This window comes from Micrasema longulum, unplaced genomic scaffold, assembly GCF_059751315.1.
Source record: "Micrasema longulum isolate JH-2025_06_02 unplaced genomic scaffold, ASM5975131v1 h1tg001210l, whole genome shotgun sequence".
Taxonomy (NCBI): Eukaryota; Metazoa; Arthropoda; class Insecta; order Trichoptera; family Brachycentridae; genus Micrasema; species Micrasema longulum.
The window spans coordinates 186567-211215 of record NW_028278397.1 but is presented as its reverse complement, the minus strand read 5'-3'; the positions used below and the strand labels follow the sequence as shown (position 1 = coordinate 211215).

The window sequence follows — 24649 nt, the reverse complement described above, 5'->3', positions numbered from 1 at the left end:
TACCATTATATTTGACTGACCACAATATTTAGTTAGACCCTGTACATTGTAATAAAACAATAAATATATTTCAAATAATAGAATATTTTCTTAAAGTACACCGCCGCCAACACATGTTTCAATAATTTGTCTCACTCTGTTCCATTGCAATATTGCGTATTGTATCTTTTTCAACTTATTTTTAAATGTACCTACACATTAAGATAATGTTTAGTTTTTTATAAATTACCCTTACACTATTTAATATTCACCAGTCTGATGATGCCCATTAGAGGGTGAAAGCGCTAATTGGTCAAAATAAATAAGTGGAAGTGAACCAAGTATTTTTTAAATTAATAACTTATATGGAAATATAAGTTATTACATCATGACCATAATAATGTTTTACTGTAACTTTATTTACAGAAAAACAAATAAATAATTACTATTTATTTTTAATCATTTCCACCGTTTGTATTTTTATCCTAATATAAATATTAATATTCATAAAGCACGCCTCGCGCCTGCGGTGAGCCAAGAAACCAGCCGATTATTCCAGCTTATTTTTTCATACAAATAAGTATACTATATTTTGAATGTCTTAACCCCAGTGCGGTTTTTTCTCCTAGATTAAACTTGCAGATTACACAAATTATTTGAAGATTCTTGATTTGGAAAACAGTATTTCAAACAATATTTCTTAAGGGCTATTTTTTTTTAAAGGGTACTTTTGACAAAAGACCATAATTACTTTCATGCGTCATATTTCAGGACATATGTCGCTCAACACGGCTGTTTTTAGCACTATTAATTTCTAGAACAATTTGGTCAGTTGACATTTCAATTGAATACCTAATATCAACTGAATTCAAAGTGCTATTTTTAATTTATTTTTTTATATATCAATATAATATAATATATCACGAAGTTACGTCGTTTGAGTTGATTTAATGGATGAGAGTTGTTGTATCACACAGAACCACAGAAAAATATGAATTTATAGTAAATATTACTTAAATTATATTCTGTACCTTCTATGTAGGTACAAATATGTGATATTTTTTTATAGCTTACCTGTAAATAAAATCACCATTCGCGACTGGTGCTTAGTGCTGCATCTATTGTATACATATTATTTATAAATGCATTCTTCACTTTTGTCGTTTTGAGTAATAAACAATAAAAGTTTTAGTACTTTTCCCAGACTACAAAGATATTTTTTTGAATGTGGATGTCTAAACATTGGAAAATGGTGAATGTTACACAGTTTGTAAAGTGGCTACTTAAACCAGCCAATTATAGGTCATGAGCCCTGTAAATGTCTAGACTTCCATGTTCCCTTCGTGAAAATGTTTTCCCTCTCTGTTGCAATGAATATAGATAATTTAACTTATTTGATTATAAAAAAACGTATTTTCCATAAGAGAAAATAATTGAAAAAACAAAACTTACTGCATACGTGGATATAATTCACTAGATGTAGAACTAACCATCCTATCGTCTCGTGTATCACTCATTGTGGTTTCTGCACATGACCGGTATTTGAGGAAATTAGTTATTTGTGTTGTGAAACGTTCGCAGTTGTCAATAGTTTTTTTTTCTTTCCACCGCCATATCTAACTCATTTTAGACCAATGGCTTGATTGCCGTCTTTATTTGAACACGCCTCAAATACATATTTATATAGTCATATTAAAATTATTCTCTATCATCATTTTTCAACAAAACCACCCTTTTACTACTTACTGCTAGCTACATTCGTTCCACTGCTAGTCAAAATCTTCTAAATATTGGTCCATCTGCTGTCACCTACAACCACAAGCTGGACAATGTCATCAGTCCACCTTTTTTGTAATTTTCCTACGCCTCTTTTGTTGTTCCGAGGCCTCCACTTCGGGATTCAAGGCGACCATCTGACACTGTCCTGTCTCGCCACGTGCCCTGCCCACTGCCATATTGGCGATGCTGTTCTTTCTGCGATGTCGGTAACCTTTGTTGGGCGTCTAATCTTCTCATTTCTAATTCTATCACGAAGATTGACGTCCAACATTTGTTGTTCCATTGCTCGCTGAACGCTCTTTAGCTTTTGTAAGCTTCTGACAAGACATATTTAGACAATTTATTTTAATATGGATGTTTACGGCCGTTATACATACCTACATTAAACAGTACAAAATACAAAAACAAACACTTTAAATAAGAACAGTAGAGAGAGAGAGAAAAACATTGATAATACATAAATTTAAAAAAAACATAATTAATTATTTACTTTATGTGGGAACTTTTTTTAATTCAATTTTTTTTTTCAACAAATCACTTTATTTATGAAAGTGTAAAAATCCCGCATAGGCATGGCCTGTGCGAGGGGGTATACTAAATGATTATATTTATTTATTATTATGTATTTTTCGTACCGTCATGACTCGCGGTCAGCCCGTTTGCCCAACATACATACAATACGAGATCTCGAGGTCGATTCCCGACATGAAATAAAAAAATATTTAAAAGTGTGATTATGAACTAGAATATTTCATCGTCCCTCGACTGGAGCCTAAAACATTACTCATCATCTTACCTACATGTAACAGAAATGATCAAGATATACTGCGATTGGTGTACCAATGCAGTAGCCTATGCACTATTTGGTATGGAAAGCAATGATGATTATTATATTTCGTATTTATTATTTTCCATATTCTATTTGTTTTTATTCAAAGCATTTAGGTAAATAATATTATAATATCATTTTCATCATTTCATTTTCGAGAAAGGGCAAATTAAATATAATCCTTCTAAAATGCATACTCAGCATAATTTACCCATATAGTGGAATTTTCCGGCTGATTCGAGCGGATTTAAATGTTTTATTTCACACATTTATACATATCCATATTGAAGATGTCATATCCATTGAACAACTTATTACCCGATACGCAATTAAGTATTACTAATTTTCGATAAAACTTATTGCAATCTTCGTTGGTAAAAACTCTGCATGCATTTGGGTAATCTCATTTACTTTGACTTGGGAAATAAAATAGAGAATACAGACTGAATGGCTCTAAACGTCCCGGTTTGGACATATTCTTTAATGTACTGCATATATTGTTTTCTCCGTTGCACATTTTATCGACTCGTTCTTACAAAAACAACGTTTCAATTCCGTCTCGTCAGTAAGCCAGTTTGCATTCACGAGATAACCGCGCAAGTCGATACTCGGTCCTCAGATACAAAATTCACTATTCTATAGATAAAAGTTTAAAAACTACGAGATGGACCAAAAAAAAGAACAGGAATATATCGTTAAACATAAAATGAATGAAGTTGTTCAAAAATACATTCAAGATAAAGGGTACACGACCTATTCTGTATTTTTTTACAATACAACTAGAAATTTCTGCAGCGTTGCCAAACGTATTGAAATTAAAGGAATCAAAAACGACCAAGAAAGAGTTGAAAATTTATTCGTAAAAACATTGACAGATTCAAGTGCAAGAAACGAAAGGCTTAAACTTTCGAGTAAGTTCGAAAGAGAAACATTTATATACAACAGTGTTTTTATTGAATTCAACAAAATGCAAGCGCATATTCCAGTGAATCATAAATTTCGTTTTATCAAGTGCATTCAAGCTACAAACGATTTTATAATTTTAGAAGACTTAGAAAAGAATCAATTCAAAGAAGTGAGTCATCTGAAAGTGTTGGATTTGAGTCATGTAAGCATAATGCTAAAAGAATTAGCCAAATTTCATGCTTTATCGTTTGCATTAAAAGAACAAAACCGCGCAAAATTCGACGAAATTGTTGTTGAACTTAAAGACATTTTTGTGGCATCACACCGGGTTGAAATTGTTTTTGAAAATGCATGGAAGTATGCATTAAATGTTATTAAGGACAAATCAGTAGAGAAAAGGTATAAGAAAAGTATAAGTATCTTGCAAAAGGCGATGGAGCCAGCTTCAACTCCAAAGTTCGGAGTTATTTGCCATGGAGATTTTAACTTGCGAAATGTGCTGTTTAAGTATGATTTGGTAAGTAGCATATATTATTAAAATATATAATTATTATCATGATAATCTAAAGTATTGATGAAAGAAGCGATTAGACTCGCTAACAACAATGCATCGACTGTTGTTTTCTTAAGGATCAAAATAGTATTTATCGTTTTTCTTTTATTACAGGTCAAACAGCCGAGCGAAATGGTAATGATAGACTTCCAGCTTTCGCATTATTCTTCTCCAGTAAGAGACATATTATTTTTAATGGCATCATCAATATCTTCGGATGTGAGGAACCAACACTACGAACATTTGATACAAGTTTACTATACATCTCTTTCAAAAATTCTCACGCTACTTAATTGTGACGTACAACATTGCTATCCAGAGGAACAATTTCATAAGGATTTTGTTTTATATTTTCCTTCGGCTTTTGCTAATAATTTGGTGGTTTTAAGAGTTCTGTGCAGTCCAGAGAAGACTGATGATGAAATTGATCAAATTTATAATGATCCTTCTGGAAATGGGTCAATTTTTTTCTACAATAATTGTACTGATGCAGAAAATGAATACTCTGAAAGAATGATGGGATTAATTACTCACTACTTGAATTTAAAACTTATATAACAAATAAACATTCTATAACAATGTTTTGTTTTTGAAATAATTTTTGTATTTATCGTTTATAAGTAAAGGTAAAACTAAGTGTTATTTGAACAACTGTCTAAATAACAATTACATTTTTTTTAAATAGACAGCAAAATATACGTAGTGGGAAAGAATTCCTTTAAAAAAATATTTTACACGTTTACATATGTCAATATATTTATTGTGTTTATCAATTAATGACTTATTTACATCATTATTAGTATTTAACTTTAAAAAGTTGGTTAAATAAACAATAAAGTGCATGTCGTCGTGACAATTTATATTTTTGATCATTTATTCATTTAACCTTATTTCACTTGTAAGATAAAAATGTTGTTGGCGTATGTATACTATAAAAATGTAAGTTTAAGAGATAAGGTAGTTGATAAAGATTCCTTTTAATACTATAGGAATGTACATCACGAAATTTCAAAATTAGTAATTTCTGAAATAAAAACAATTCAAAGTGCTTGATAATCAGAATTTTATCTTCAAGACATTAATTAATTAATAATATTTTAGTGATCGTAGATATTTCCATGTCAGACTCGTAGTGTAGTGGTCAGCACATTTATCAACTATGCAAGAGGTCTCGGCTTCGATTCCCGACATGGTTGACATGAAATATGTTTTAAAAAAGGCGTTTTTATACTAGAATATTTTATAGTCCCTGGACTGGCACCTGAAGCGTATAACTAATCATCTTACCTTCATGTAACAAAAATGATCAAGTTACGCTGCGATTAGTAAGGTGCGGAAAAGTAATGATGATTATGATATTGGCAAATAAATTTTATTGTTTTATAAAAATATAAATGCATAAATATGTTTTTCAAAACCTCGATTTATTAAAAATATGCAGGTTTTTTAAAAAATATTTCAGGTAAACCTAAAAAACATACACATTAAAGTAGCATTTTTTTGATAAATAATTAAAAACTCGTTAAATAAAATAAAATTTTATTATAATCTTATTACAAAAAACTGAAATTAAGTGCCTTTATTTTATAATGAAAACCAAACAAAATAAATAAAATTATCTATGGCTTAGATTTGACCTGAACGTTTCTATGTAAATTCTTCCAAAACTCGTACCTTTCGTTGTCTGGATCTTTTCCCATTTGAAGGTCAAAATCAATTTCTAGAAAATTGGTTTCCATCTGAGTCATTGGCTTCCAAATTACTGGAACCAGTTCATCAACAGCGGGCGTTGGATTTCTAAAAAACACAATAAAAAGTTAGACCCAATAATCGCAACCTACATATTATGTAGGCATCAATGTAGAATTTTATTTTACCCATATTTTGCAAAATTTGACCACATTTTTGCCATCCGTTTTACAGCCAGGTCTGTTTTAGATCCACTCTCAGTTTCGAATCCACTCTTGAATAAATAAAATATGTCGTCAGCATGACACGCCCCCTCATACTTGTTTAAACCAAGGCTCATTTTCATAACATTGAATTCTCCGTCAACCTGAAAACGGTAGAAAAACACTGGAGCTGTTGAAATATTGGCCATGTGCCTCGCAAACCTAAGAATATCCATACTGAAATTGTAGTCGGATTCTAAATTGACAATGCCAGTTATGTTTTCTTTCGTTATGCCCTCATCACCGAAATAAAATTCTTTAATATTTCTTGTTATGTTCACTAATTCTTCCTTTGACACTTTGTTGAAGATTCTTCGAGGAACTTTTCTCTGGAAATCATCATTGATTTTATCAGACTTTTTCAGGTTATCTTTAATAGCAAATAAACCTTCTCCGTTATTGTATCCTAATAGTATTGGGCAATTAGGAATAGACTCAATAAGTAAACGACTTGGTGGTCGCGGTAAAAAACATTCTTGTCCTTGAAATGTTTTTTCTACAGTTGGAGAGAATCGTATCGGCAACCCTCTTACAGTTTCATCTTCTGTTTGTGTTTCTTTCGTGACCTTAGTCAACTCCACTGCTGGTAATTTTCTAAGGTATTGTACTAACTCATCGGGGTTTTTAGTTTCAATACCAAGATATTTACCTAATCTAAATGCTCTATCTCTTGGGTTAGGAGCATAAGCCCATTCATTAAAAAAAGTTCCACTTTGACCAATAAATTTGTTTCCTAAGCCTTTACTCATTGGCGAAACCATGTGCAGGGTGGCAGCACATCCTCCGACGCTTTCTCCAACTACAGTTACATTATTAGGGTCTCCACCGAATTGAGAAATATTTTCTTTGATCCATCTTAGAGCAAACACTTGATCTTTTATTCCAGCGTTGCCGGGAACTTCATTTGTATCCAAACATAAGAATCCCAACGATTCTAATCGATAATTTAAAGTTACTAAGATAATATCATTTTCCACTAAATATTCTGGACCATACATTAAAGAGTCTCCGGATCCTGAGTAGAATGCTCCTCCGTGAATATACACCATGACAGGTAACGGTGGACCCTTTTTGTGCGGCGTGTACACGTTTAGAAACAGACAGTCTTCACTCCCTTCTAAGTATGATGCAGTGGCTAAATCAAATTGTGTGCATACTTCTCCATGCTCTTTTGCTTCGCGTACCCCGATCCATTTTTCTGGTGGAAGAGGAGGCTGCAAGAAATATTAAAATAATTGTGTCACTCTTCAAACATCAAAATACGATTTGATAAAACTGTGCTTGGAAAAGTAAGACAACGTGTAACTCCAAATCATATAAAAGCTTAAAAATAGCCGTATTAATTTCAATGACTTACCCGAAACCTTAGATTCCCAACAGGTGGTTTTGCAAATGGGATTCCTTTGAAACTTGCATAAGTTTTACCAGATGGTAGATCTTCTAAAGTTCCCTCAAGTTCACCTTGTTTTACATGGACTCGGGGTTGTGTGCTCTAAAATAGTTTTAAACAATATTTTGAGTATGTCTAAATATTTGTAAGTACTTAAATACAGAATTAAACCCACAGGAGTTTAATAAGATGGATTAGTTATTAAAACAGAGAGGGAAAACATCTTTGCGAAGGGAATATGAAAGCCAAGGTATTTGTTTGGCTTAAGACCCTTCTTTGGGGCTGGTAAAGATGACCATCGATAAATAAATATTACTTATAGTCTATATTAAACATCCACTTAACAAATCCTTTAAAGTAGTATTATTTATTACAAAAATAGCACTTTATAAGTAATTGACGATAAAAATTTATAACTATGCCTATGATTTTGCGTGCATCCAAACTATTAAATACATCAAATGTAAGCGAGATTATTCCGAATTATTAAATCTTCTCAGAAACCTTAAACTTTAAATGTAATACTTCATAGCCCAGTTGAAAATCGGAATTCTTACATATTTATTAAAGTATATTATATTTTCCTGTATTCAGTGAAACACCCAACTTCTAAAATTACTTTTAAAAACATTGAAACATTTACAGGTAGGTATCAAGAAATTATAAGTATATAAAAATATATAAAATATAACAAAATCAACAAAAAAAATCAATAGGTAGGTACCTCCTTATATTTAGTAAAAGTTAAGACTTAGTAGACCTTGGGCCTTACTTATAACCTGATATAAAGTTAAGCCTAGGCATAGTGGTAAAATAAGCTTGGGAATACCAATCTTATTCTGCCACCATAATGAGGATAGTATTCCTATCCGTATTCTACCAATATGCCTAGGCCTAACTTTGTACCAAGTTTATGAGTAAAACCCCTTGTAACATTATGTCACAATACAAGGATAAAATATAAAATCCATTATGATAAAGTTACAGTTCGTGTGTGTGAAATAGAACCCGAATCCTGGACGATAGTCTTCGACTCCATGGTTACAATCAGGTAAAAATCCTAAAAAGAGAAATCAAGTGAAGAAACTACCTAGTAATATAGTGGTTGGCGTGTTCGCCTACCATGCTTGAGGTCCTGGGTTCAATTCCTGGGAGGGTCGACATGAAATATTTGCTTATAAGGTGGTTTTATGGTGATTTGTCGCCAATTAGTCAGAAAACTATATTTCTTATTTTTTCTTTCTTATTTTTAAATGTTTCACATTATATTATGTTCCTATATACATTTTTATCTTTTCTATTTACCTTTTCACGCTTTCTAAATATTTATAAATATCCGTTGGTTTAACTTTTAGTATTAGTTTACTTTTACATTATATTTATTTTTATTGGCATGGTTTAGCTCTAAGTATTATATGTTTATGGATATATTGTATATTATTATTTTATTGCTTTGTTTGTCTTTGCTACATAGTATTATGTTACTTTTGTTCAGTTTCTTGTATATATGACTTCAACAATCTGACAGATGGAAAAATAATTCAATTTTTAAGCAATGCATTTGCTACTTACACATACATTTGCTAATTACTCATGAAATGTGATCCCACCCTGTTTCTTTAAGATCCCAGCAGTATTTATACACTTCAAAACGACACAACACGGCATAGTTGAGTTCGAATCGGGAGTTGCATACTGAGCGACATCTACAAAGAAACTAATGGGTCAAAACGTAAAACTACTCTTTTAAGAGCAGTTTAGTCGCCTTCTGTTTGATGCACGTATGCGGTTTCTGGACTAGTCTTAATTCTATGACTGTGACAATAATTTTAAATAAACGTGTATGTTTTTACTTACGGAACCAGGAAAATAAGTTAAAAACTAGCTTCTTCGTAGACGTCGCTCAGTACGCAACTCCTGATTTGAATTCAACTATGCCGTGTTGTATCCTTTTAAAGTGTAGAAATACTGCTAGGATCTTAAAGAAACAGGATGGGATCACATTTCATTTTAATTAGCAAATGAATGTGTAATAGCAAATACATTACTTAAAAATTGGCGTAAGTATAGCCTGTGAGCTCGCCAATACATGACAGATGACAGTAAACATAACCATAGAAAAACACAACAGTTCAACTTAGAAATACAACGTGAATGCAGCAATGCTTGAAATACATGTCAATAATATATTCTATTAATAAATAATATTATTTGGTCATACGGAACTTTACAGCACACATTAGTTAAATTACTACTAGCATTTTATCGGCTGGGAGGTGGAAAAGCCAAAAAAAGTACTAAGAAGAACTATTAGCATAATTTGCATTTTGCCACGGGTCGATTACGATTTTTCATAGGTTATAAATATTTTGATCGACAAAATAAGAACGACGCTTTGCTTAATTAAATTAAAGACGTTGCGAAAACAAAAGTGCTCGCTAGGTATTAGTTTGAGCACACAAAATGCGTAATTTATTTAACATAATAGATTTGCGAGCGATTTTTTGCACGTTTTATATTCATGGTGTACAGGTTAAATACAAAAACTAAAACGCTAACAATAGTGGTTATCGTAAACTATGAAATAATAATTAATTTCAATGTTTTGCGAGTCCAATAAGTATATCCCGTTTAAAATTCGTGCGCTAATGACACGCTTTACTGTGATTGGTGACTATACTGCCAAGCATATTGGCCAACATTACAGAAGTGAATTGGCAAAAATAAAAAGTACCTACCTTATTCTTTTCATTAGTAGACTACCAGTCTTTAAATAAATGTAATTTCATATTTAAACGCATGACAATATTTTTTTGTTGATTGTTACGAGAAATTATTGAAGATTGTTGTATTCATTACAAGAAATTTGTAAAATAAAATTCATATTTTTGAAATTCGTTCTTAGGTGTGATCGGGTGTGGCTGGTCACATTGTTTTCCATATGTCAGTTTGACCACCACAACACTAGTTAACATTTACAATAGACAAGAAGTTACTGAATTTAATGACCATAAATTGTGCAGAGTACGTTTCAAAGATAATCATTGAATTATAAACTATTTAATTATTTCATTCAAAAGGTTTGATATGAGAACTATTAAAATAGGTTTGGTTGCTGGAGCGCTGTATTTTTAAAATATTGTTGTGTATCTGAAAAAAGCTAAAATAATTATGTTTTTGTTGATGATGTCAGCAGAAGATTAAAAAAGTGACACGACATTTTTTATGAGAAATTCATGGCGTAGCCGAAATACTGCAATAAAACGAGAATGTTTGTTGAGTGACGTGAGCAGGCGCTACCCAGGGGCGACTTTGTGACGTACGAAATTATTTAAAAAGAAATTCATGGCGTAGCCGAAATATTGTAATAAAAACGAGGATGTTTTTGTTAAGTGGCGTTAGCAGGCGCTACCCAGGGGCGAGTTTGTGACGTGAGAAATTATTTAATAAGAAATTCATGGCGTAGCCGAGATACAAATTTGCGTGGTGTTTCGAAATTTAACAGTGTTGGTAGCTGCCTAGTTACAATTTTTTTTTGTATATTTGTAATTTTCCTATTTTAAAATGAAAACAAAATTATCGGTATTTTTTATTTTCAATCGCTACCCGTTTTTTAAATTTGTGTTATTTTTGCATTTTAATTAATATTGTTATTATAAAGCATATTATGATTTATTCTCATTTACTGTACTGTTTTTATTGCAACAAATAAAAATGCGTATTTCTCGATGTATTTTTTCCGTAGTAGACAATCTTTTAAAATAATACTCATCAAATTTCAATTGTCTGTTGCTTTGATTTCCAATCTTTTTTTTTTTCGATGGCTAAAACTCTAGGAAATTCAAAGACAATAATTTTTTTACTGTCATGTATTGGCGAGCTCACACGCTATACATAGCCCTAAAAATTGAATTATTTCTCCTTCTGTCAGATTGTCGATGAAAAGAAAATGGACCGTTCGTTAGTGTTGCCAGGGTAGTATTTTTTTTAATCTACTATGCTCATCTTATGAGAGAACTAATGAAAACTGGACCTTGGATTAAACAACGCCGTGGTGGACATTTAACCGACATTATCTTCAAAACATCAAATATTATTTAACATGATATAAAAATATTCGTTTTATGTAAAATAAAATTTGTTTTATATTTTAAGTTCAAAGTTCATTAATTCAAATACTCTTATTGAATGACCCTTTACTTATCTACTTTGTTGTGTCAATCAATATTTCCGCGTGCACAATTAAATTTTAGAGAAATTAACAGATTGCTTTTTTTTACCTTTAATTTGTGTTATGGTTGTATTTTTCCCACCGTGCAACATTACGCGGCGACATCACGAATGCGCGCGGCGAAAGTAAGGCATTGTGGGCGAATTTTCGGACACAGTCCGATGTATTCAAATGTGATTCTACGCTCCTTCTGGGCTATTCTTAATTCCATGGTCACAATTTTGTAACAATATTTAGACAAAAAACTCGTAGAGCTAAAACATCGAATATAAAAGTTTAACCATTCCGACAGTTAATTCATTTCACCTACAATGGCATGTTTATCAGTTGTCGCATGTCAAACTTTCTCGTTTTTCTTATTTTACGGAAACTTATGTTTTAAAAAATATATATACAAAAGAATTCAAGAACAAGTACCTACCTACTTATCATGTTTACTGCAGTAATTTTGAACGTTAGGTACAATAATATAGTAGTATTAGAATGCATAGTTAACTAACTTGAAAAGTAAAACACAAAACCAAACAATTATTTTTTTTTGTTTCACCACAACAGACCAGAAAGCCCAATAACAGTGGTGAATGAAATAATATATTTTTAATTTTGGCGTTCTCACTCGAACTCGGAGCCTTCCGAGCGTAGGTCAAGCGTCTTAGCCACTTCACCAATTGTATATTTAACCACAACGAAAACGTTATCCACTTTCCACGTAAACGAGCGACTCGAATCAAACTTCGATAGACGCAAACGCCTAACCTCAAAAATTCATTTGTCAAACTAAATACTACAATAAACGTTTAATATTAAAAGTAAATTTCAAAAAAAACTTACACTATTTCGAGTAATATACGTTACCAGAGAAGGAATGTTCCTTCTTTGGTGTACTTGTAAAATAGAACGAAAAGAAAACATTTTCGTGAATATTGTTTTCATTTAAATTGTATTAACAAAACGGCACTTATAACTTTAACGCCACTGAATTTTTGTTCACCGTTTTACCACCACAGCTGGTAAAATAAATATTAAGTTATGCTTGCATACGAATGTTATTTATAAAATTAATTATATTTTATTTTAGCGCTATCTGACAGCTCAACAAAGTGAACTTTGTATGTTGGTTTTTATACGTTCTGCGCAGACGTTTGCGCACACTTTAAGAATAAACGCGGTGTTTTCGTTTGTTTCTGTCTGTTTTAAAACGTTAGAAGGAGACACAGAGCTTACTAAAGCAAGTAGTTTCATTTCATTTCGTAACTGTGGTCATAGATTGTCAGTTCGTCGGCCGGTTTTCGACTATTCTATTAGATAAACGTTATAAATAACCTGAAAATTTGCTTGTCACGCCAGATTTTATAAATGTTGAGTTATTCAATATAAATTGAAGTTTTTTGCACCGTCATGATTTGAATTCAAAATTAAAAAATTGCTTAGTGATGGTGATTATTTTGTTTTTGTAAAAATGACTAATAAACATTGTATTTAAATTGGCCATGTAGATTGCTATTTCAAGAAAAAATAATTAATTATTAGGGAGTATGGAGGTCTAGGTTTGTCATTGGTTGGTTTATGCACTGCGTTGGGTACATTTTTTTTAACTGTTTTTGAAAATCCACGTACAGCAAAGCTCCGATTATCTGGATTAATTAGTGCCAGGTTTTATTGCTTTTGAAATAATACAGCTAATTGGCATATTAAAAACCTACCTAAACATGTTCGGCAAAGTTATTTGCTAAATTACATTCAAATGAAAAACTTCTTTTTTATTTCCTTATAACGATCTTGATATTTGGCAATCCGGATGACTGGAGTTTGATATAATTTTCAGGATGTATCTAACAACTTACGTATGTCCATCAAAACCCCCATGAACTTACATTTTTTTTGTATAAATCGAAAAAAATAGCAAGGATTAAAATAAAAATACTGACAATTAAAGTAAAAATTATACATATATTAAGTACCCAATGTTTTTTCAATGTTGATTTTATCCCTATTTAATTATTTTTGGGCTAAGAAAATGTTTATTAAATAATATTTTAAACATGGCTGTGTAAGTCGATAAATTATATAATTTTTATTTATTCTGTTTTATTAAATTCACCACAAAAAGAGATTAAATAAATCTAACGACATAATATTATGAGTACATGCATGTATAAAATATTTTTTTAAAAAGCAATAAAATCTGTACAAACCTCAGAGTAATAATTCGCTCCCGCTTAAAGAGACGCCCTTTAACTCTATTGCATAGAACAAAAGCGTTCCAAATTTCTGGTTTAGTTTTTAGTTCAACAACAAAAGTGTATCGAACGGTTTAGGTTGGCGCTTCTAATTCTCGACCTGAGCACCGACGGCCTGTCGTATTGCTGGTTGATAATAAAATAAGGTAGGTAGAGCAATCGTGTTATTCAATCGTATCGTGGCGGCCTCCGTGGTGTAGTGGTCAAGACGCTTGACTCACAGGCGGAAGGTTCCGGGTTCGATTCCCGGTGAGAACACAAAAATTAAATGTGATTTTACTCAAGCCTGGGTGTTCTGTGATGTAATTCACCGCTGTAATTGAGCCTCCTGGCCTGTTGTGGTGCAAATAATAATAATAATAAATAATAATAAATAAATAAAATAGTATCGCCTCGGATGTCGATATATTTTATAACAGTGGGATTTCTCTTAGGAAGGAAATTTCCAAATTGTAATATGTATGTCCATGCTACATGTCTTTTTTTTCTCTTTTCTATTAAATAATCTGATGTGTATATTTTGTACTGTATTGATAATGAATTGGATACTCTGTAATGTTCTTAATGTAACTTTAAAAAAATTAAATTAAATGAAACAATGGTATGTGTCCATATGGGCGACTCTATTAGCCGGTGGCGTATTATTACTCTTTAGTACAAACCATCACCAATTTTCTTCTGGTGGATATCTTTAAAAAAATGAAATCATGTTTTTTAACGAAAGTGGTTAGAAGACAGACTGTTTCTTTAAAGATTTTTTATTTACGTTTAGCTTTAATTTTTTTTTATTTACGTTTAGCTTTAATTTTTTTTTAAAACAAGTATTTTTTATGTTTCGTTTGAACGATTTAATTGTTTTTTTCGTTTGCCTTTACTTTTTTATTTACACGTTTTTAAAGCATAATCTTAATAGGTTCTTTTAATTTGGTGCATTTATGGGTACCCATCGTTTTTCTTTTGAAAACATTAAAACTATAATGCATATGTTTTTTTTTTTTTTTTATCACATTTTTTATACTTTTTTCATATTTCTAATCATTTATTATAGTTTTTTAGTACTTTTTTTATTTTTAAAGCATCAAAAACTAAATAAATATGTGTCGGTGTAGATACATAATATATTTTAAAAAAAAACAAATACATCGCTTAAAAAAACAGTATTTTGCAAGGATCCAATTTGTACTTGATACAATAATAATTAGACCTATCTAGCAAATATTTGACAGTATATGGGTAAGTGTTAGGTATGTATAAATAAAACGAATTCTAGGACATTCGATAGTAATTTGTTTTCAAATTTATATTTTAACCCTTTGTCAACTTGACAATAATATTTTCCCGTTCCCTGAAAGAAAGACCTGTATTGGTATGACAATTCGCTTAGTAAATAAAATGTAAACTCAATTCAAAATACGCACATATTAAAACAAAACCAGTCTAATAATAAATAACAGATAAAAAATGTCAGCTTCTTTGAAAATTTTTCTTGGTTTTTGTAACAAATTGAAATAAATCCATCCATAATTTAAATCTTTCTTTTTCTGGATCTTTTCCGGGACTTAAATATTTATTGATATCCAAAAAGTTAAGACACTGTTCGTTCGTCGGTTCCCATACAATTGGAGTCGGTTCGTCACATTTAGGAGTTGGATTTCTGAAATAAAGAAAGACACACGTATCTAAAACAATAATAAAAACAAGAAACAATGAAAACTAAAAGTATTTATTATAAATATGTACCAATAAATTATTTAAACATGTTTATGAAAAAAAAACAAAAAAAACATCAACAGTTCTACGATAGAGGGAAAAATCAATCATCGTCGTCATTTGCCTATCAGAACCAAGTGGTGCACAGGGCACTGCATTGGCAATTTAATTGCGACGTATTTTGATCACTTTGAATGTATGATTAGCGTGATTAGCCGTACGCTTCAGGTACCAGTCCAAAGACAGTGAAATATTGCAATTTTAAATCACCATTAAAAAAAATCCTTCACGTTGAACCTGCCAGGATGCGAACCTGGGACCTCAGGTCCAGATTAACCATTACACGACAAGGCCGACTTATTCCCCCTCGATTTTCTTTTTCAGGATTTTAACCTGAGAGTAGCCAGCGAGTTGAAAACACCCGTTCATCTAGTTCTATTCTACAAACACAACTGTATTCTTCATTCGCCTGGCTAAAGACAAACATGCTGAAAAATCTAACAGTTATAAATATTTAATATACATAAAAAGATTTTTGTCTTTTATATTATATTGGTGTGTGAAAAATCGCAGCGAGATTATTATCCTTAAAAAGGTTTAATTTACTTATCCTAGTTTCAAAACACTTGTGGAGTGAAAAAGAAACAATATTGGGAGGATTTGGTAGAATTTTTAGATTATTATTAAAACTACGTTTTTTTTAAAAAACAATGCTCATAAACTATAGTTTATGTGTTGTTATAACTAAAAGAATAATATAAGAACAAAATTAATAATAATCTAAAAAGAAAAAAAAGGGGCATTTCAAATTACCTTGCCAGTGGGGCGGGGGCTATTTAGAATTAGATTTCTGCTAGACCACTTTCATTGAATTAAATTGTGAATTACATCACTTCAATCTTCCGAAATATAAATTCCGTTTTAAAAAAATGTTTGCAAACTATTCCTGACATTGAGAGGGCCATGAGAGAACATCTGAAGGCCCTTCCGGACGAAGCATTCCAAAAATGTTTCCAATGATAAAATCAATGTTGGAATAGGTGCATCACTAGCCAAGTAGAGTTTATTGAAGAAGATTTATTTACATACCTTAGCTTATTACTTTGTAGTAATTTTTTTTTTTATTAATTTATTATTTATGGAATTTTTTTATCAGTCTGTCTAAAAAATAGCTTTATGGTGATGAGATATATTATTAATAGTGATTAGAAATAAAATATTTTATTTTATTTTATTTCTTACAATAGTACAAAATTGACTGAAATATGTGTTTATTCCTCCTTGTATAATATGAAAATTAATCTTTGAACTGCTTACGTAAAGTGTAAGATTAATAATATTGCCTTTACGTAGGCGATAGGTCTGTAACATAACCATGTCTGTAACACAAAAAAAGTAGCCAGAAATTAAAAAGCACGCAACGATCTATGAAAAGACAGATGCTCGGTGTATGTCTAAGATACTCAGTAAGAAATGAAAAAATAAGGCGCCGAATCGGAGTAGTGGACACCCAGAATAATAAAGTGGAAACCATGGTCAAACAAAAGAAGTGTTGGAAGGCCACAAAAAAGATGGGTCGACTACATTGCCTCTATTGCCGGTAAAACGTGGTTGATGAAAGCGGGTGATAGGAAGGAATGGAGACGTTTGGAAGAGGCCTTTATCCAGCAATGGAAAGAACAAGACTGAAGAAGAAGAAAGAAAGCGATAGGTGTACTAATTAATGAGGTGGTAAGAGAAAATAATATATATTTTTTTAAATATTTTATTTATTAAAAGAAAACAACGACCATTGTAACAAAAAAAAATATTTGCAAATAAACCAAAATTATAGGCCTGTTATAGTTTTCTATACATTACTAAATACAATGTCAAAAAAGAAGAAAAAAATTGTTCCTTTAAAAATCCACTCCGAATCACTCCACACGTAAAAAAAATACAATATTTGAATACTAATGAAATAATAAAAAAAATTAAAGAAAAAGTTTTTTGTTTACTCGGACTTAAAATCCTTTCGCCGGCGGATCCATACGGAGTAACCCCAGATCAGCCTTCCTTCCTTTCTTCTTTCAAACAAGAGAAAATAATTACAATATTAAAGTGAACATAAAATTAAATATTAGGAAGGTACAGTTAGATTAAATTAAAATGATTATTTTTAATAAGGGTTCTAGCATTTTAAAGTGAGGAGATACCTATTGATATTCAGTGAAAAAAGTGTTATAATTATTTAGAATTCTGGGAAAAGATGCATTCGATTTTTTTATTATTTTTGTTTATCATTTAAATCATTTCAAATAATAAAAAAACATTCACAGATTAATGATATTTTGAATGTAAGATACACTGGAAAGTTAGCTGACAATAATAAGCTTTTTCCTAATCTTTTACTAATTTTATTGCTGGTACATAACTATTCGCGCACTGGGAATTCAATTTTGTTTAATTGATACTTTGACAAAATAAAAAAGTTATTCTCACCCATATTTTGCAAAATTTGTCCATAATTTAACCATGTTTTTTAATACCGTCCATCCTTCTGAGGTTTCTTTGAAGTTCAAATGTGGTTTAAACAAATACAATATGTCGTCTGCGTGACACGCTCCTTTGTAATCAGCCAAACCTAAATTGCTCTTGATCACATTAAATTCACTAGACCCTGAAAACCTGTACAAGTAAACAGGAGAAGAAAACAGTTTACTTATTCTTTGCGCAAAATCAATCATTCCAATCGAAAAGTTATAATCCGAGTTCAAATCGATGATGGCCGACGAAGTTTCGAGGCTTATTTTTTTATCACCGAAATAAAATCGTCTCACCTTCGCTGTTATTTCTTTTAATTTAATTTTTGTAACGTTTCTAACAATACGCCTGGGTATTTTTCTTTCAAAGTGTTCATTAAGCGTTTTCGCTTTCATTAATGTTTCTTGCAAAATGATGAGGCCTTCTTTATTGTTGTATCCAGAAATAACGGGTATATCGACGAACGCGCTATCTTCCAGTAAATCTTCCCCTGATTTTGGCAGAAAACATTCTCGACCGACGAAAATCTTTTCAATTACGGGGCCAAAGTGAACTGGTGCCCCTCTAGTTTTTTCCTCCTCTGTCATTGTAAGTCGAGTAACTTGAACGAATTTTTGAGGAGGTAAACTTTGTAAGAATTCCAGCAATTCGTCAGTATCGTTGGTATCTATGCCAAGTGATTTACCAAGTATGATTGCTCGTTCTTTCCCTCTATCGCATAAAGCCCACTCGTTTAAAAAGCAACCGCTTTGGGCGATCGCTTTGTTTATGAGACCTTTACTCATAGGTGATACTATGTGATAAGTGACTGAAGCGCCTCCCGCACTTTCTCCGAAACCGGTGATATTGTTTGGATCTCCCCCAAAGTACTTGATGTTTTCTTTGACCCACCTTAAGGCGGCAACTTGGTCTTTCATACCCGCATTACCTGGTACATCTGGAGTGTCCAGGCAAAGAAAACCTAAAACCTCCAAGCGATAATTGACAGTCACTACGATAACATTTTCCTCTACTAAGTAATCTGGGCCATATAAGGTCGAGTCTCCTGATCCTGATAGAAACCCCCCTCCGTGGAACCATACCATGACCGGTAATGTCGGTTCCTTAATATTTGGTGTGTACACATTTAAATACAGGCAGTCATCACTTCCTTTAATCATCTTTCCTGATAGCACGTCGACATGTGGGCATACATTTCCATGTGTCTTTGCTTCGTATACTCCAACCCATTTTTTTGGTGGTAAAGGTGCCTAGAACAAACGATTTTCGTATAAACTAAAGAGATTTTTACTTTTGTGATTTAAATACAAAATAATTTAACCCTCAAATTAATAAACCACAAAACATGGGAACTGAAAAATTATGTTTTTAGTCAATCTTAGCCCTTCGCCATTTCGAAATCACAAACCTTGAAGCGCAGTATTCCAACAGGAGGTGTAGCATAAGGAATGCCTTTAAAACTTGCGAATGTTTTTCCGTTCCGTAACTCTTCAATTGTGCCTTCAAGAACTCCTTGTTCAACCGTTACTTGAACCATGATTCTAAAATAATTCATAGAAAAAGCTCAACTTTAAATGCAATATGTACGATAGAAAAAATAATGAAATTTTTTAAATAAAACCCAACAACAAATTGACAAGAAAACATATAAAAATTAAATTAAGCGAAGATTTCTAGATAGAGTTACAAAGATTATTAGTTCGAACATATGGAGCAAAACCAAAAAGTTTGTTCAACAATCTTAAATATTATTTAATTTAATATAAATTAGTTCCAGTGTAAGTGTCTTAAAAATTATCTTAATGTATAGATAATTAATAATCTCAAAAATGTATAATATTATGTTCTAAGAAATAAACATACCCGCGGGAAAGTATGTTTTTATTTACTATGTCAGTTTTTAATTTTAGACTTTGTGTCTTATTTATAATGCATCACAGCTAACGCGCCGGACTACCATGTCGTTAAGGAAATTTTACACAAATGTGCAATTGATCGATGCAACTGTTATCAGGAAAGAAATTCAGATTTTTATCTATGACACGTTTTATGAATTTCAAATAGTATGCAAATTATGAAAGGTCGTGATTGAATTGAAAGTGAATTTTTGTTGTAGATTTTTATGCATTTTGAACTTGTCTGGTTGTTTAACAAAGTTTAAAAATAAACGTATTATGAACACGAATGACCTACAGAGAAATTCAAAAGCATGATTATATTGCTTGAATCGCATTTTTTTTAAAAATGTATGTTTAACTTAGTAACAGTCCATTTAAATAATTAATAACCTTTGTTTTATATGTGCATATCAATAAGTTTTCATGCAAATCGTTTAAATGTACGTGTTTACACGAGAAAAAAGTATATGTTTACTTTGTTCACCGACGGCACTATCACATTAACACATTCGAACGCTCTGTAAATTGGTAGTCATAAATATTATTATTAGAATATGTCTTAAAACATATCACAGAAATAAAATATGCTACCAAAATATTGTTTGTAAAAAAAAACACAATTCCAAAAAAAAAAAAAAATTCTATCTAAAATATTTTAATTAATTCTTTTTCTTTTTAATGATTATAGAATTCAAAATTTACCCTAGAATTTCCAAAAAATAACACATAATTCGTGCAATTTAAACTGTTATATCATGGATGGAGTAACGCTTGAACGAGCGTCGACGTCCAGGGATCTCGGGGTGCTGTTTGACGCTAAGCTATTATTTAATCTACATGTAATATCATTATGTAGTAACTCCCTTAAAATGCTTGGATTTGTTATTAGAAACGCCAAGATTTTTTCGAATATTCAGGTTCTGAAAACGTTGTATAATTCCTTGGTAAGAAGTTGCTTGCAATTTAGTTCCATCATTTGGTCGCCAAATGAAACCACGTATTTCTTAATTATAGAGAGGGTACAGAAAAAAATTCTGCGTTATCTGTATCTCAGGAAGTATAGATTCTACCCGTAGCTTTTCCCGACTGACTTCTTACTAGGAATGCTGAGCTACCAATCATTGTTGGGGAGAAGGAATATTCATTTGGGTGTTCACTTTTTTCAACTCATTGGTGATTGCATACATAATTCTGATATTTTGAATGAATTCGGTATATTTGTCCCTGATAATTATCTTCGACAAAGGCAACATAGGTTGTTCTACCTACCACGATGCAGAACCAATCTGCCAATGGTTATGCCGGTAGGTAGAACAATCATGTTATTCAATCGTATCGCCTCGATATATTTCATAATATTAATGAAATATATCGATAATATTAATTACAAAATTAAACTTGATAAGGAGCCTTATGTAGCTTTGAAACCCGTTGGGAATTCAATATTTATTAAGTGGTTAGAAACAAAAAGTTCTAATATTAACATACATAAAAAAGATCATTAACAAATATGCACAGTATATATTTTATTAATTATTTGATTTAATACATTTATTTGTAATATAATAGAACAGTGTTTTCGGGAATATTTCTAATTAATCACTTAATAACACAAACAATAAGAATTCTTAAAACATGAATATTTTTCTAACGTCCTTCTTCGGTTTTTTTATTGGGTGTCTTTATTTTTATTTTCTTTATTTTTTTGCTTATTACTTTACAGGTGGCTAAGCGTATTTTTGTTGTTTCTTAGAACGGAATTGAATATATCCATCCATAATTGAAATCTTTCTTTTTCCGGGTCTTTTCGAGGAGTCAATTTTGTATTGATATCCAAAAAGTTCAGACAGTTTGACTTGACTGGTTTCCAAGAAACTGGAAGCTGTTTGTCGCATGCGGGAGTTGGATTCCTAAAATAAAATACAATTCAAAAGAAAAACACAATCACGAAAATGAGAAAAAATGAGTGATCGAAAATGGTTGTTGTAATTTACCCATGTTTCGCGAAATTTGTCCATAATTTCACCATGTTTTTTAATATCCCCCATCCTTCTGAAGCTTCGTCAAAATCGAGGAATGGTTTAAATAAGTAAAATATATCATCAGCGTGGCAAGCTCCTTCGTACTCACTCAAGCCCAAATTATTTTTAAACATGTTGAATTCACTCGATGCGGAGAATCTGTACAAGTACACGGGAGAAGAAAACCTTTTACCGAGTCGCTGAGCAAAATCGATAACTCCAATCGAAAAGTTGTAATCCGTCTCCAAATCAATAATGGCCTCGGAAGTCTCAATACATACTTCCTTATCGCCAAAATAGAATTCTTTTATTTTTACTGCTATTTCTTTTAATTCCTTTTTTGTAACTCTTGCAACAATTTTGCGATGTACTTTCCTTTCGAAATGTTCATCGATTGCTTTGGCTTTCCTTAATGTATCACTCAAATTGATAAGGCCTTCTTTATTTGTATACCCAACAATTACAGGAATATCGCTTAAGCCGTTTTCTTCTAGTAAGACTTCCGCGGGTTTCGGGAGAAAACATTCCCGACCTTCGAAAATCTTTTCTACCACTGGTCCAAAATGAAGTGGTATTCCTCTTATTTTTTCCTCTTCTGACATTGTTAGTCGAGTGACTTTGGTGAGTTGTTGAGGAGGTAAACTTTGTAGAAATTCTAGTAACTCTTCAGTGTCATTTGTTTCTTTCCCTAATGATTTCGCAAGTAAGAATGCGCGTTCTTTTCCCCTATCACAAGAAGCCCACTCGTGCAGGAAACAACCGCTTTGAGCGATAGCTTTGTTTATAAGCCCTTTACTCATGGGCGATGCCATGTGATATGTGGCTGAGGCACCCCCCGCACTTTCTCCAAAAGCTGTAATATTGTTTGGATCTCCGCCGAAACTTTTTATATTTTCTTTGATCCATCTTAACGCGGCAACTTGGTCTTTCATTCCAGCATTTCCTGGTACATCTGGAGTGTCTAAACATAAAAAACCTAATGCTTCCAAGCGATAATTAACAGTAACTATAATAACGTCTTCCTCAATCAGGTAATCTGGACCATATAAGACTGAATCTCCCGACCCGGAGAGGAATCCACCTCCATGGAACCACACCATCACTGGAAAATATTTTGTCTTCAAGTTAGGCGTGTAAACGTTTAAATACAGACAATCATCTGTTCCTTCTATCATCACTCCTGACATCATATCAACCTGAGGACAAATGCCTCCGTGATCTTTCGCATCCCGAACTCCTGTCCAATTATCTGGCGGGTGAGGTGCCTTCAAAAAAAATAATTATAAATAACATCTACCAAAAACAATAAAAGCGAATTTCTGGTGTAGAAACAAACACAAGAAGAGATATGGGTATGAACCATGCCGAAAAAATATGGAACAAGAAAGAAAAAAGTGGAAGAAATAGATGACCAGGGATAGGAACCGCTGGAAATACGTTAAGTCATAATAAGAGAAAAATAAGAAATATTTTTACAAAAGTCGATCGTCTGTATGTACAAATGTACATGTATTGATATATTGTACACATACAGTATTCATATTTGTTTTGTTAATATTATAAATAACCATTTATAAATAACTCAAATAAATAACAACCTTAAAACGAAGTTTACCAATGGGTGGTTTAGCATAAGGAATTCCTTTAAAACTTGTATACGTTTTTCCCGACCGTAATTTCTCGAGGTTTCCATCAAGCACTCCTTGTTTGACTGTAACTCGAATCATGATTCTGAAAATAATTTTATTCATTTAGAATCCGCGTGTTAAATGAAAAGGATCTACAGCTTTGGATACATATGTGTAATACTAATTTTTAAATCCTTTCGTGAACTTTTTCAGCAGTATTAAAGATAATTTTCCATTAAAACTGTTCGTTAAAATTTAAAACTATATGAGATATCACAATGCATTATTTTAACTAAGCTAAAGGGGAATTCAATTTTAATCGAAATTTATGAATCATAAATCAAAAATTATTATTTTATTTTCCTTCGAGTATTAAAAAAACCTTGTCACAGAATACGTAAAATATTAGTATTTATTTGATTACATAATTTTAAATAAATATGTTTTTATTTAATATGCACATTTTTTAATTATAATTAGCATTCCATTTTACACCTTCCTATTTAATTACATTGAAAAAACAATGTCTCGATTATTTAGTTTTCAATCCATCCGCATTGGCTATTTTTCAAATGACACGCTGCGTCTTTAATACTTGTGGCTATTATTTTAACTCCCGCGTATAAATGATTAGCAGCGCTATCTGTGTATTGTGGCGATAAACTTTTTTTAACAACGCAACGCCAGAAGATTATTATTGTTATCAGCTTTACTGATTTAATATATTACACAGGTAGAATTACACATTGCGTTTCTTTATCATTGTACAATAAATTAAGAAAAATGCCAACTTAAAACAGTAATTTGGTAGAAAAGAGTACACATACCTGGATATGTTTTAACCTTCAAAGAAGTTTGTATTTGCTTACTATGTAAAATCACGTCTCGCTCACGCGGCGACCATCTTGTGTTGTCCCTTTTTTACTAATGTTCGATACACGGTACAATGACACGGTGGAAACTGGTGAAAGAGACGACATGTTTTCGACGAATTCAGTGAATAGGTATGT

The 24649-nt window shown here is 31.7% G+C and overlaps 3 protein-coding genes across 3 annotated transcripts; 1 reads left to right on the top strand and 2 right to left on the bottom strand.

The window, feature by feature from the left end:
- The first annotated feature begins 3151 nt into the window (after window positions 1-3151).
- Window positions 3152-4906, top strand: LOC148276502 (uncharacterized). The gene is made up of 2 exons (XM_088234163.1): window positions 3152-4010; window positions 4161-4906. Exons 1-2 carry the CDS (start codon window positions 3252-3254, stop codon window positions 4602-4604), a joined length of 1203 nt encoding a protein of 400 aa, XP_088090289.1. The 5' UTR covers window positions 3152-3251; the 3' UTR covers window positions 4605-4906.
- Window positions 4907-5568: 662 nt separating this feature from the next.
- Window positions 5569-20268, bottom strand: LOC148276501 (uncharacterized). The gene is made up of 7 exons (XM_088234161.1): window positions 19956-20268; window positions 19501-19633; window positions 18051-19342; window positions 15333-15513; window positions 7356-7490; window positions 5924-7212; window positions 5569-5843 (listed from the first exon to the last, which is right to left on the bottom strand). Exons 2-7 carry the CDS (start codon window positions 19627-19629, stop codon window positions 5666-5668), a joined length of 3204 nt encoding a protein of 1067 aa, XP_088090287.1. The 5' UTR covers window positions 19630-19633; window positions 19956-20268; the 3' UTR covers window positions 5569-5665.
- Window positions 20269-21494: 1226 nt separating this feature from the next.
- Window positions 21495-24568, bottom strand: LOC148276500 (esterase FE4-like). Its single transcript, XM_088234162.1, has 4 exons — window positions 24467-24568; window positions 23610-23742; window positions 21985-23276; window positions 21495-21900 (listed from the first exon to the last, which is right to left on the bottom strand). The coding sequence occupies exons 2-4, from the start codon at window positions 23736-23738 to the stop codon at window positions 21708-21710; spliced, it is 1614 nt and encodes a 537-aa protein (XP_088090288.1). The 5' UTR covers window positions 23739-23742; window positions 24467-24568; the 3' UTR covers window positions 21495-21707.
- Between the last annotated feature and the right edge of the window lie 81 nt (window positions 24569-24649).

Coding starts and splice junctions, on each gene's coding strand:
- LOC148276502 (XM_088234163.1), top strand. CDS start 3,252: ATGGACCAAAAAAAAGAACAGGAATATATCGTTAAACATAAAATGAAT. Junction 4,011..4,160: donor TGCTGTTTAAGTATGATTTG/GTAAGTAGCATA, acceptor CTTTTATTACAG/GTCAAACAGCCGAGCGAAAT.
- LOC148276501 (XM_088234161.1), bottom strand. CDS start 19,629: ATGGTTCAAGTAACGGTTGAACAAGGAGTTCTTGAAGGCACAATTGAA. Junction 7,491..15,332: donor AAACCAAGAAAAATTTTCAA/AGAAGCTGACAT, acceptor AAACTATTTTAG/AGCACACAACCCCGAGTCCA. Junction 7,213..7,355: donor TTGGGAATCTAAGGTTTCGG/GTAAGTCATTGA, acceptor TATTTCTTGCAG/CCTCCTCTTCCACCAGAAAA.
- LOC148276500 (XM_088234162.1), bottom strand. CDS start 23,738: ATGATTCGAGTTACAGTCAAACAAGGAGTGCTTGATGGAAACCTCGAG. Junction 23,277..23,609: donor TTGGTAAACTTCGTTTTAAG/GTTGTTATTTAT, acceptor TTTTTTTTGAAG/GCACCTCACCCGCCAGATAA. Junction 21,901..21,984: donor ACAAATTTCGCGAAACATGG/GTAAATTACAAC, acceptor ATTTTATTTTAG/GAATCCAACTCCCGCATGCG.